A 14,821-nucleotide genomic window follows, 5' to 3' on the forward strand; every position below is an offset into this window, starting at 1 on the left:
TATAAATCAGTATCCACAAATCAATACGCAATATGTGATCTGTATACACACCAATTCAGGCGGTTGTTATATGGCCAGTTGGCCACGGTGTAGTATGCTGCATTCGGCATTGTGGGCTTGGTCTTGGGCTTGAGAGACATTTAAAAAAAACGCAGTTTTAACCGTTTAACACACGTGGAAAAGAGCCGCCCCAGTAATTTTGAACTTGTATTAAAGCAAAAGGCGCAATAAACCCGGCGTTCCTATTTCTCATTCTGCTCTTTCTATAATTTCCCGGACACCGAGACCTCAAAATCTTTCTAAATCAGAGCTGGCCTTATTTTCTCATATTTTGATGGTGAAAAGAATATACAGTAGAAGATGATGAGAACCAGACCACTTCACAATTTCTCTTTACCTTCAAGTTGGGGAAACCAAAAGTTTCTTCGTTGTATCAAAGTTGATTCAGATGGTGAATTCATATCATCTTCTTCTCATCTCAGATCTTCTCCTTCTGCCGATTCTTCTTCTCCGATTGGATTCAAATCCAAATCGAATGCTGATGATGATGAAGAAATCGAAGAAGAAGTTAGAGCAAAGCTTTTGATTCATTTACGAACCACTTCTAATAAAGAAGAAGAGAATAGTGCAGCAGTCAGACCATGGAATCTTAGAACGAGAAGAGCCGCTTGTACGGCTCCTAAGAATTCTTCTTCTTCTTCTTCTCCTCAGAAAGTTGAGATTTCAAATCCTTCACCGAATCTTCGCTTGAGGGGTATGGCGGCGGCTGCGATGAGTCAAGGAGTGGAGAAGAAGAAGAAAGAAAGGCGGCGAGATTTATTGAAGACGCTAACTCGGGAGGAAATTAAAGAAGATTTTTTTATGATGACTGGGAATAATCCCTCTCGAAGGCCGAAGAAAAGGGCCAAAATCGTACAGAAGCAAATTGATGTAATTGATTTTGCTAATTCTGTTTTAATTTGTTAATTTTGTTTATAGTTTATATCTTAAATGGGTTTTTTTTTGTTGAATTGTGCAGAATTTATACCCTGGTCTTTATTTGACGGAAATTACACTGGATACATATAAGGTTCCTGACGAAATTGTTGAAACTAAGAAGGTAAACGTCTTTTTAATTTTTTTTGTTTTGATGGGTTTTTTGTTTTTTGTTTTTATGATTTTTTATCTGGTTAGCTTATATGTGTGTTATTGATTTTGCAGAGATAGTGATGAATCGGAGTATGGGACGACCCAACTTTTAGATGTCTGTTGCTCACCATTGCTATAGTGGTATAAATTAACCATCCATGTGTAAATCAGTTATTTGATTGAAATGCCAGAATTCCTGATAATTTATTGTGCAACAGAAATTGATATTAGATGCTAATGTAGTTATTTTTTCATATGCTTCATCTTGTTGTTTATCAAATTTTTTTGCTTAGCAATAAGATTGGTGAATTTTGACATTTTGTTTAATGAATTTTTTTAATAGAGCAGTCTGGCTCAGATTTACAGAGTAGACGATAGGGGTAGACATTCATTCATCTTAACATATTTGAATACAGTTATAATGGCATGGTGAGCATTGAGTTATTAACAATGTGAATGAAATTTTTTCTTTCTCCTCTGAGATATAGAAAGCATAGACTTTGAGCAAACTATGTGGAAAGGCGTGTTATGAGTTTCATAGTATAGTTTGGTAGGAATAGTTGAATTGAGGAGATGACACATTCATTGGCACTGGGAATTTTGAATGAGGCTTTGTTGTTGTTAATCTAGGAGGTTTGTTGTGGTAATTTGTATGTAGACATGTTATGCGGCAGTGGTTCATGTGCAGACTTAGTAGAAAAAGTATTTGAGTGTTTTCTTGAGAAGCAACAGCTAAGTACTGATCATAAATGTGTCCCAGCAACTGTCGTAGATGCTTATTTTTGTCGTTGCAAGGATGTCTTTGTTGAATGGTGCTCGATGATACAGTGTCAACTTCCCAATGGTTTAGCAGTTGAGGCAGCTTGAATTGCACCCATAAGTGACTTCGAACAGTTCAACAGCTGTAAGTCATTCATATTTTTAACTGATAGTTTCTTTTGAAAATACATGATTACCTTTCTTTATGTATTAGAGAATAGTAGTCGGATTGGTCATGTGTGAGTTACTTTTATCTGGATATCCATTTCATGGTGAGCACATTAGTTTAGTTTACTTGATCGTGATTTAGTAGTCTTTATTTATTCCCTAAAAAAGGCCATACTTAAATAGTACTCCTTTTTTACCTATGGTACCCTAAAATCTTCATCACACTTGCCTTCATATTTAAATGGGAATGAAATTGCCTGCAATTTTCAGTTTGTAGCACACTCGAAACCCAGTGTTGATCACTATCTGTAAATGGATTTTGAAGTTTACATTGTCTGTTATTTTTTATGTCAAAATCTACCACGTCAAAGATGACTGGTAAACCAAGCCATTTTCACACATTCAAGCTATTAGTATGATGCAAAACAAATTTTATCTGCTTTCTGGGTTTGAATTGGGAAGATTATTGTGTATGTGTTAGTTCATCTTGAACTTTCAACTTTTCAAGTGTTATCAACCGGATTAATCTTCTCTTATGACTCACTTACAAAGAAGTTTGCAAAATGGTCCGTTGTGACTCCATTATCTTAAACTTTATATGTTATGTTTATGAGTCGACATCTCACTTTGAGCTCAATTAAGAACCTCAAAATAGTGATCCCCTTACTGGTGAAGTGTTGTATAATATTACTATCTAAATCATTTCTTAACAATTCTTTAGCACTGTCTCCTCTTCGAGGTACTTAAAAGTTTAATGGCAAGTATAAAGCTCTGTTTCATATGTCATGGCTCTGTTTTGTTTTCAAGTGAAAGCATACACTGTTATATTTATGGGATTATACCATATATATAAAACAAGCACGATGGTTCGCCCTGAGGCCTGAGATCAGTATATAGTCTATTTTGTTAACAAGGTATCTCCTCAGTACTCGAGATTTTAATTGTGAGGTTGAATTCGGGTTGCCTTTCAATTACTTGATATACTTAATATGCATTAGCATTGATTAAATTGGTGGGAAACATGTCTTTTGCACAAATACGACATGTCATTGCAGTTAAAATTGGTCCGTACAAAGAGTTCTTGGCAGGTTACCTGAAGAGTGACCAATTTGAATATATTAAGTGCGGAAATATTATTTCTAAATATAAATATGGAAATGCCATTTTTTAAAAACTAAAAATCTGTCATAAGAAAGAGTTTGGTTGTTTGGTGCACACACCTTGGGAGTGTGTCAGTGTGTTTGTTGACCTACCTAGAGTCCACATTTGGATTGATTTTTGCACACTCCTTTTTAATGTATTTTCTGAGCGAAAAAAATATGATGGTGGTGAAGATTACAGAGTTGCATTTAGCTGACATTTTTTGCCTAAACCTTAGCTAAACTTCGTAAGGCACTAGGAAGAATCACAGTTCACGTGTCTGTTGCTTGCCATTTTATTCTTGATTGTTTGTTGTTAGATGTTCCTTTTCATTTGTTTGTGTGTGTGTGTGTGTTTATTGATTAAATCAAGGTATCCGAGTAGGAGGACGTGCCTCTGCTAATATGTTTAAATCTTACAGATTTCCTGTTCATGGTACAGATTGGTTAGCCGTTCCATATTTCCATCTGAACAACCCTTTTTGTCCTGTCTAAGTTTCTGTATTTGGTCAAGATTTCTATAAATAGGCACTTGGATTCAACAGATATCGTGTCGCTGGCAAACTCAGTGAATTATGTATGTTTCCATTTTCCTCCATGCCTTAGTTGTACTTTCACCAAATTACACTGATTATTTCTGCTATGCCTGAGGTGATCACTAGTATTCAGATGTTTTCAGTGTAACTTGCATATTTCAGGATGTTGGTGTTGCCCTCCCTCTGCCGGGGTACTTTTATTGCCCCCGCAAAACCGTGTGAATTGATTGTAAATCAGCATTTTCTTCAAACTTGAAATGCGTTTCTTTCCCTTCGTCACACAGTTGTGTTGGAAAGAAATGTTGCTCCACGACCTTGGTGGGGATTCAAAGTCAGTGTTGGATTTGGGTTTCCATTTCACCACTCATTCCATATTTTTTGTGATAGCTAGTTGCCAAGTGATGACATGAAGACAACTCTGGTCTACTGATTGATCCACATGAGGTGATTGGAATGTGTGCTAATTTGTTTATATAGATCACAAGTCAAACAAGGTAGGCAAAGCATCCTTATAATGCGCTTGTTGTACGCTCATAAAAACTTGGAGACAGGGAAGGAACCTTTAAATATGTTCGTTCCATCGTATTGTAAATTGTAAATGAGGACAACTTTAGGATCAAGTGAAAGCTGGCTAGATTGGTGTGTTTTGTAATATGGTTCCAAACACCAAGACTGCCAGTAAAAATACCAAGGCGAAGTGCTTTCTGCTCTTACGGTGCATGGAAAGATTTCTGGAGAAAACTCAGAAAAGGTAGGGCATTGAAGCTGAATGTGTTTAAAAAATTTCGTTGCGTTTCAAATATTTTGACATGCATGTTAATATTTTATTCTTGTATAACTATGAAATTCTTCAGTCAAACAAACAATCTGTTACATACTGCACTTATAGTCATTAGAAGGTTTGGACTTTGGATTGAGTAGTAGATGTAGTTACGAAAAAAAGAGAAGTAGATGTAGATCCATTTTTTGTTGTAGCAGTAGTAACACCTTAGTGGCATATGTGAATAAACATAAAATTGGAGTCTGAGGTGTGTTTGTTACTTCGGATTATGAGTATTTTGGTTTTGTCGTTGAATACCTTTTATGAATATGACATAAACACTTTCAATGCGTCTATTCAGGCTGTATATAATAAACGGCAAATAGTGTTAATGACAAACATAGAAACAAAAAAAATGTACTATTAACTATAGGGTGGGATAGAACTACATTCTTATGCGCCTATTATAGTTACATTTTCGACATACAAAGATCATTTTCATAAAAAATTATAAAATTTGGATATGTCTAACTATATGTAAAAATTAGTGTTCATTTTTGAACTTTTCATCTAACGATCCAAAAATTTCGTAAGCATGTTCTAAGGTTAGGCTTATTTGAATGAGCTGAATTTTTGTGAGCATATTTTCTATAGTGGGGAGATAATATCTACATAAATTCAGTTTTTAATTCAACTTTTAAGTCTACGATTTTGTTTTGATTTGTTTACAATGTTGTTAGAATGTGACTCTATCTCTTCTTCGAGATAATCAACTCCCCATTAACTATTACTGCGTTATTATATAAAAAAAAAATATTACTACGTACATTGACTCATTCTGCCATCTTTTCTGAATTACAGGATCTATTCCCTCAGCACAGAGTAGATCATTTACCACTCATCCAAAAGCCCCAATTCCCATCGCCACTGATGACTCATTAGAAACTCATAGTTGTGATTGTCTCGCGTTAAATTTGTGAAACATGTTTGAAAACTAGAAAAGCATTCAGTACAACTGATGGTTGAACTATGGTTTCTTGATTTTCAAGTACCCAAAATTTGGTCGGAGAATTCTTCATTTCTCCATTCATAAATTGAAGAGGTTAAAAAACAGTTAAGTCGTGCATTCATTCTTATTCACAACACGTTTCTCTTGCTAGGCTAACTATTATGTCCATATAAAAGAGGTATTTATAGGTGAAAGTGTGAAACTAAGAGCAGTACAGAGTTGGTTTGAACATTTGTTTGAGTGGAGGTTTGGAGAAGAACATGCTAAAGAGTATTCTAGCAAATAGACTACAAAGCAACAAATTAACAAAACACCAAAGTTTGGGCATAACAGTGCTAAATGTGTGAATCAAGGCACTCGAGTTTGGACAGTGAGAAGGTTTGCAACTGAGAGAGGTGTAACAGATGGTATACCAAATGATTGTCCAATAGTACAAATAACAAGAGTTGATGCGGTGTCGAACACTCTTCTTGCAGAGTCAGGAGTAGTTTGTGTGGGTCCTTCTACTGTTAGAACAGAAGAAGTAAGCCATAATAGTTGTGATCAGGGGAATGGAACAGAGGTTGAAGAGCTCAACATTGGTGGACATGATACTGGAACTGATCCTTCCATTGGACTTCAGCTAGCACTTTATGTGCCTGCTGAGACAACAAATCCTATAGTAAAATAGGATTGGTGAAACTATGGATACTCCTCAATCGCAAAGGGGAACGTCAAGTAACCAGAGAGAAAAGAACAGTATGGTTACACCAACCCAAAATCATCAGCCTAGAGTTATTCCGATTAACCAACTGCCAAATAGTAAAGAACGAAACATGTATGAATGGCTAGTTGTTGGATATGAGAATGAAGATGATGATCTCTTAGAGAATGAGACTGAGTTATTTACGGATGCTACTACAGTAGCCCCAACTATTGTTTTGCATAAGAGCTCATCAAGGTATGTTGCGCCTTCTAAGAATCAACATCAATGGACTATTGTGAAACCAAAAAGAAGCAAAAGAATACAAAAGTGTTCTTCAAGAGAAATAGAGCCTACGCTTGCAATGATGAAAAAGATAAAGTCGCTAACTAAAAACAAAAAGATGAGAAATTTTGAAGACTACACCAAAGAGTTTTCGGATGATACTTTGGGACTCACTTATGTGTGTTGTGCTTGTGAATGTTTCTTTTACAACTATGAGAAAGCGCAGACTCATCTTAGGAAGGACCATCCTAAGATTGTTAAAGAAATCATGACTATGAAGTAAGACTACTATCTCTACTTTCTTAGATTCGACTGTAGGATGACTAAGATGTTATCTTATATATGTTAGGCTTGAAGCCTGTAGGTATAGTGTGGTTGTGTTCCTCCTTTTAATGATCTAACTCTTAGGGAGACTTGTAAAGTTTAACATTTTGCAATAGTAACATGTGGGGGCTTAATCCTAGCTTAATTTTTCAAAAAAACAAAACACCAAAGTGATTAACGGCTTTGGTTGCATCTTGGTACGTGATCCTACTTCGACATCATTATTAGAGACACTGCAAATTTAAGTACGCTCATAACAAATTCTTTATGTTCAACTGAAACAACACATTGTAGCATACGACCATACGTGATGCCAAGAAAGGATGAAGAAATATATTGTCATGTATCGGAACTAAATTTAGTTCGTATGTATTTAACTATTTACTTGTTGGCGTTGTTGCAACTAGGGCTGTCAATGGATCGGTTTGGGTCGGGTTTTGGAAAATCCAAATCCGAACCGATAAAAAAATTGGGAACCGAAACGAACCGAACTGATAAATATTATATCTAATATGAAACCGAACCGAACCGATAAGATATATTACAAACCGAATCCAAACCGACCCGAACCGAAAACTATAAAATCAATTAAATCTTAAATTAAATTAATTAATTTTAACCACACAATTTATAAACACATACAAAATTAATCATAAATATTACTAAAATGCTATCTTATCGGTTCGGTGGAGAGCAAACCCAAAACCAAACCAATATCTTATCGGTTCGGTTTGGTTTTGAATCGGTAGAGGGTAAACTACATTATCAAAACCCAAACCGTTTTTTATCGGTTTGGTTTGGATCGGTTATCGGGTTATCGAAACCCATTGACAGCCCAACCTCTGTGCCTTCAATCTGATCATGCCTCTTGACTGGATTCGGAATTGGATATTCATTTCTTGGGTTTGTTTCGGGCTGGACAAAAAAGGCAATCCAAAGATTAAGCAATGCCGATGGATTTCAGCTTGTCAAACCCCTTATAGGCCTATGCTTACAAATAAGCCCAAGGTACGTGCAGTTTGCAGATTGAAAATGCCCAACACTAACGAAAAGGGAGATAATTTGGTTATACCATGGCACTAATCTTTTTCTGTTAACAATGCGAAATATCTCAAAATTTTCAACACGATGCCATAGATTCCATTTTAGACAATCAATTTAACCTAAACAGAAGTGTCAGATTCATCAGAACTGATTGTGAGGTAGGCACTCTTCAGCTCTTGTTATTGTTATTAGGAGTTTGGGGGAGAAAACGTGACCTGTACGTACACGAGGTACATTTGTAGGGTAGCTAGAATAAGATATTTCCTAAGCTTGGATATTACAATCATGATTTAGCCCTACGGTTTTTTCGCCTTGGGCCACAGTATCTGTACTATAGTTTTTCCACCGTGCATAGACTGAAGTAAAATGAATGGATGAAATTAATCAGTAATATCATTGTTCCTATTTGTGGGAATGAGTTGCATATATTTCTTTAACTGGGGAAGAAATATTCTAAAAGTTGCTTCTGCAAATGGCATAGTCGACAAGCACAAATGTTTGTAATATTTCACTTTCGTTTTTAAAAATTATTTCGCTTTCGTTGTTTCAATTGGCATTAGAAGTTTAGAACAGTTACTAGTGTGGGCCGTGGAGGCATATCATCATAATAGGCCACCATATATATGAGTGATATACATTAAATTTATGGTTTATGCTATCTTTCTAACGCTACATTTTTCAATTAAAAAAGCAGAAAAAATAAAAACAAAAGAAAGAATTAAATAGACTAAAACAAAGTCCATGGTTACGTGATCTTACGTCCAAGAGATGGCGCATATGTTGTTATGAATAATAGAGCAGTTAAACCAATACCCAATCATGTTTCAATCATGCATCCAAACCGACATAGTTTTTGTTAATTAGCAGATAAGAAGTTGTTTAGAACGTACAGCTTCTTCCAAAGAACATCTCCATTATCTTAATCTCACAAGACAGAACACAAACAGCCAAAAGAAAAGCCCCTTCTTAAAAATTATACCCCAGTCCCCAAGAGATATTCTCACAAAAATATAAGAAAATAAAAAGAAGATCAAAGTCATGGTATATATAATTTTATCAATAATAACAAAGGCCAAAAGGAAGCATAAGTTAAAGAAAAAGAGAAACCATATAAAATGTCAAAATTCCATAAGAATCCAAGATATTGGACAGCCATGAAAGAAGGGTACCTGCTGGTATGTCTCCTAAAATCGCAACACGTTGATATACACCGGCTTTTCTTCCTTCCACTCCAAATACACTCATTCAACTACTATAACCAAAATCTTTAACAACAACCACCATTTGGTTATGTAGTATATTTTAATCCATCTTTCACTCTTTAAGTTTCCATAATTTTGTTTGATCACACATATATATAGGCACATAGCTAATCTTGAAACAATGTTGGTAGCTAATTGAAGTGTGAAATCTCATTATAACTTCATGTTGATCAAGATTCTCCTCCAACAGCTAGAGTTTTCCAAAGAACTTTTCACGTTGCAAAATAAATCGAAAGAAGATATATATATTATATATATAGTCCTTGCGGAAATGGCAAGATGTAAAGATGTTAAAAACAGGCAGGACTAATTTATACAACATTACCATTAGACCAGTAGTAGTATGTACCTCTAGGGGAACTCAGATCTTTTCTTCTTGTTCTTTTCCTTCCCATTGCAAAAGAGCGATCCCAAGCCGAAGAGATTAACAGTTCCTTTGGATATATAAGGTGGTGGAACATTGAGAAGAGGACTAATTCGAACACCATTGTTGTAAGATCCATAATTCTTCTTCTGAGATGGCTTTTGTGGCGTCGAATAAGGATAACTAGAAGAGGATGATAACGCAGACTTTGTATATCCATTTGAACTAGGAGTTTTAGGCAAATGCTTGTTGTGATTGTCCTTCAATGATGAACTTCGTTTTGGAGTTGGCGCTGAGCCAGTTGAATTACTTCGCGATAATAGTGGCAAAGAACATATCAAGCTTCTCTTGTATCCATTTCCACAGCTACTACTTCTCTTAAACCTCCAAAATGACTTGGTAGATGATGAAGAAGAAGTAGGTTTTTCCTCTGTTTTAAAACTCTGCTCCATGATTTCTTTCAAGCTTTCCTTCTTTGAATTCTCATTACTAGTAGGATGAGTTGGTGGTTTAGGAGGAAGAACTTGTTTCTTTATTTCAAGTGGAAGAATTTTGCCATCTGAAAAAAGCTCCTCAGCACAAGAAGAATCTTGTTCAAAACTTTCACTAATGCAAAATCAAAATCATTTGATTCCAAAAGCAATGAATCCGAACGATGTCGCTCTATTGTAACCACTTCTGCTTGGCAAATATCATGTGAAAATGAGATTCTGGGACTAATTCCCAAGCTAGAATTCTCCATGTTGCTCCAAAGATCGATAGCCATATCACTTCAAAAGTCCAAATAATGAACCGTACTACAGAAAATTGAGTCAAGAAGGCCTATAAAGGATGTTGGAATTTTAGAGCTGAAATGGTAGTATGGAATAAGTCTTGAGGACGACGAAAATAACCCATGAAAACATGTTTTCAAGGCAAGTGTGATTGACTTCAGTGAATCAAAGTTGTGATAAAATATGGAAGAAGCAGGCCTTGAAAAAATGAATATGAAGAGAGAAAAAAATGTGAATATGGATATCATAAAATAATGTAATTACCAATAGACGTTTCAACCACTAACTGTAACGTTTGCTAGTTTGAATATTCCACCTAGTACTCCTAGTAGTATAGTTGTCGTAAACTACATATTTCTTGTATTCCATTACAACCAAATTCGTGTCCAATGTGAGTATTATTTCACAAAGAATATGATTTGAAATAAAAAAAATGAAAGGTAAACTTTAAGATGTGTATAACATTGTCGACATTTTTAAGTGTTTATTCTTAAACCTTCTTTTAAAACAGAATTCCCTCTCTGTTGGTTCCTTTATACATTGAGTCATTGACCATATGTAAGTTAAATTGTGTATTTAAAAAGATATGAACATTTTCAGGTTTCCTAATCTTGAACCCTTCATTCAAAGTCATACAGTCATTTTCCTGGAAGTCATTATAACCAGTTAAAGTGTTAAACTAATTTTTCTGCTATTTATTTGAAAGAAATTAAATGAGCCAGATTAGATTATAGGATTACCAATGCAATGGGCAACCATTAGTGTGCTAAATGCATTACATTTATAAACACTTCATAGCCCACTTGGAAAGCAGGTAATTGGATCGAACACGATATACCAACAAAATCTAAATTTTTATTTGTTTCCCCAACAGATGGACGGCAATAACGAAAGAATATGCATTTACTTGAAGGACAGAGACGTGCGATCATAACTCGTAAAATAGACTAAACATATACCTGGATCAAATAATATTAGCTGACATCAACATTACAACTTTCTTAGCTTAGATATATTCCTTGACAATGAAGACATAGTGGGATTCACCATCTTTATCAGTACATCATACATGATCAAAGTATCAAACTAGTGGTTCCATCCCTTTCTTTTGGTCCCAAATTACTTGTATCTTATTGGTCTGAATTCTATAATGGGCCTACCATTCTCCTGTATCATACATTCATACTACCATGGTTGACATACATTCCGTATTCCAAGTACAATACCATTTAATTGTATTCCAGATGTCAGGCAATTTTCATCAAGCTTCGTTTTAAAAAAATTTAACACTAAACAAATGCATCGTCTCAAGTCTCAGGTATATGCAATGCATAGCATCTGATGTTCTAGAAGAACAGTTTGGCTGATCTATAACTTAGCCTTCTTTGCACCCATCTAATAGCAAACATGGAGTCCATCCCTAATTAGAATATATCAGGTTGAAAGTAGATATATATTTGGCTTGGAAAAATTCCTTAATTTATTTATTAAGCTTTTTCTCTTAAACGGACATATTATATAGTGTTTTGAACAGCTTGCAGTTTATATAGTGTTTTGCACCGCTTAAATAGTATAGTATCTGTTAAACAATTAACAAGCGTAAATTAAAAAATTGTTCAAGACAGTATATAAATTGTCCATGAAAATTTAAGAGAAAGCCTAATTTATGTATATCATGAGAACCACATATCCGTAAAAATTTATAGCGTTTATACAAAGTTCATAAATATGGATTAAACAATTTGATCGATTAGACAATTGAACAATATTCAACGCATCTTGTACGTCTTTAGAAACCTGTTTTCAAGTTCCTATCGTAATCTTGAACATACAAGCAATCAATGGATTCAATTGACGGGCATTAGGGGTAGCTAGCGCTCGATGATGTTGCGCCCATTGGACTACCCTATTCTCTTTGGCATCCAAAAACCATGGTCATGTTATTTCCATGTGAGCATGTACTGACACACACAAATTAACAATCCTGGGATCTAAAGGTAGCATTTCCATGTGGATTGTTAAAAGATTGGTCTAAGTCCGCTGTCATAGTCTTTGCTGGCAGTGAATGTTCCTTGGCACAATCTCAGCATGATACCCTTCAGTAACATGCCTTGTGGGACCTTTTCACCACCTCTGCCCTTTTTAAGTAGAATTGCCGTAGTTGCAACCATGATCTTGCAATCCATATGTTCCATACCTTTTATCAAAATGCAACAAGGTTCAGATGATCCATATAGTTCCATACCTTCAGTGGGAATATAACTCCATTTAAAAGCCAAAAAACCATGCATCCATCAAGGTTCAGATGATTCTCAAGGAACAACACCAAGGCATACTAATTTAGAATTTGGATGACTTTCTTTTACAATATATAAGAGAAGAAAAAAAAAGTCCTCCAATGCAGCTGTCTGTTCTAGAAATTAAAGAATTTAATTTGGATTGCATCCTGAGCCAAAACTTACTAGTCAAGATGCCTGAGCAAAAATTAGTCAAGGTGAAGCCCAAAATAGATTTTGGTGGACGGAAAATCTTTTAATTTCTTTTATTATGTGTGATTATGTTTTTCCACTGACTTTGGTGGTTTTCACTTTAACGTGCCAAAACAGGTACTTCATTGGTCTTTGCCTCACACACTTTCTTAACCATTGTAGTACCAGCTGCAACAAGCAAATTAATCTTATTAGGAACCACTTTTCATTTAGTATGTAGTTAGTGACTTAGTGTGTTCCTATATAGATTCACCCCGGCCTTAGTTACATTTTGAGAGTGTGAGAGACTGAGAGACAATAGACATAACTAACACATGCAACAAGATGAGCAAAATTGCAGATAAATCTATGGTTGTGACTGCTTAATAAGAATAGGGAAAATTAAGATACCAAATAGGTCCCTAGACACAATAGTCAGGGAATGTCCATGGCTCCATGCCCATGTTAAATGCCACCTTTTGAGATGCCTTGTCTCATAAAAGAGGCAGTAGGGTTGAAAACATGCGATAGGTAAAGTATGATTGAAGTTCCTTACACATAACAACCAAAGCCATAATAGTCAAGGAAGGCTTCTTGAATCATTCCTTCAATATCTTCAGGGAATTATTGAACCTCAAAAAAGGAAAAAGTTGATTTTCTTATAGTAAAAGATAGATTAACTTTCACAGTTTTTCCAACTAATGAACAACCTATACCCGTATTTATTGAATTGTCCAACCAATCTCAAAGATAGGCAAGCATTTGCACGAGTAAAGGTTGATGATACTAAAGGATCATATCCACTTTGTTTGTTTTTACTTTAAGGAAATCGAGAGCCTTCGATCTGATCACTCCTTTTTTCTCTCCACTGTTTCAGTTATGGTGTTACTTCTTTTTACACACTACATCTTTGTCTTTCCCTTTACCTCGCACCACTCCATCTTATAATGATGTTTTACCTCTTTAAGTGTATCTCAAGCAACAAATTGGAGAAAAATGAACACAAAAGAAAAGGCAGTAAGATAAGCCAGCCTCAATGCCTGATGCTCACTCTTTTGATGGTTTTTAAGTATCAGAACTGTTAGGTCTCAAAAAGAACTGGCCTGTAAGATTTTGGAATGAACGAAAATTCTATGTTTTAATTTATTGCTCATATATGTCGACATGGGGATCAAAAAAATGAAAACAGAGTAAAAGCCAAAAGACAAACGAGAAGCCTAAGATGTACGTCTGTAACATAACTCACCTGCAAGGTACACAACTACAAATGCAACTTAACACGCACAATCCATGTTCAAACGCTGTTTGATAACTGAAAGGGGTATGCTGTGCAACTGTTCACTTTTACCTCCCTAGACCTTGTTAGAAAGTAGAAACCATCTCAAAAAACCATGCAGTTTTCCCTAGTGACGCTTGAATAGCCAATAGCCTAATAACATGTTATGTGCAGTGTGATACGATTAAAAATTCAATCCCAAACCTAATCACACAGAAATTTTAGATAATGAAAATGTGGTTGCCCACACGCCCCACAAGCCTACCGTTAAATTCATTGTTATCCACAAGACCATGACATGTTCTCTTGGTACTTTCAATGATCAGAGATTTAGAGTATGGAATCTGCATCGGCTTTTTGGTAGGTACCAACGGCAAAGTGAATGGCGAAACATCTCTTCACTTTCTCTATCCTACATTCGCCTCTTTATTCTTTCGTTCTAACCTTTTCCTGTGTCTTTCATCTAGTCGTACCTCTAAAGCCTAACAATGGTGGTCATCATCTCTGTATGGGCCAGTATTTCGGGGATAAAGTAAAGTTCCAGACTCAGTCACGAGGCTGAGGGCTGGCGTTTCTTCAATATAAATCATGCGACTTCAAAGCATTGGCCCAAGTTGCAATTCATTGTTGCTCTACACCAGGCACAATGAACACACTACACACACACATTTTGGCAGCAGACGCATGTAGTTAACAATTATGTTAAGAAGTTTGTTTATCGAAAAAAAAACAATTATGTAAGAAGAGACGAGATCACATAAGAGAAATGAAAATAACAAACTTTACGCCAAATACATACGCCCATAGATACGACTAGATCACTAGACATAGAAAGCCAACCAGA

General features: G+C 35.5%; 1 protein-coding gene and 1 pseudogene across 12 annotated transcripts; one reads left to right on the forward strand and one right to left on the reverse strand.

Moving 5' to 3' along the window:
• Positions 1-200: 200 nt before the first annotated feature.
• On the forward strand, positions 201-10,411 carry LOC147473697 (uncharacterized). Of its 12 annotated transcripts, none has more exons than XR_015210331.1 (6): positions 246-930; positions 1,019-1,099; positions 1,201-1,269; positions 1,889-2,032; positions 3,637-4,481; positions 5,352-10,411. XR_015210331.1 is itself a non-coding variant. In XM_086587134.1 (3 exons), exons 1-3 carry the CDS (start codon positions 361-363, stop codon positions 1,204-1,206), a joined length of 657 nt encoding a protein of 218 aa, XP_086443260.1. In that variant the 5' UTR covers positions 201-360; the 3' UTR covers positions 1,207-1,443. The 12 variants fall into 12 exon arrangements, 1 of the variants encoding a protein (XP_086443260.1); XR_015210330.1 differs by lacking the exon at positions 5,352-10,411 and having other exon boundaries at positions 3,637-3,771; positions 3,874-4,596; XR_015210334.1 differs by lacking the exon at positions 5,352-10,411 and having other exon boundaries at positions 3,637-3,771; positions 3,893-4,596.
• LOC147473698 (uncharacterized) lies at positions 9,322-10,226 on the reverse strand (annotated as a pseudogene).
• Positions 10,412-14,821: the final 4,410 nt, after the last annotated feature.

Source organism: Coptis chinensis, unplaced genomic scaffold, assembly GCF_015680905.1.
Source record: "Coptis chinensis isolate HL-2020 unplaced genomic scaffold, ASM1568090v1 utg1955_pilon_pilon, whole genome shotgun sequence".
NCBI lineage: Eukaryota > Viridiplantae > Streptophyta > Magnoliopsida > Ranunculales > Ranunculaceae > Coptis > Coptis chinensis.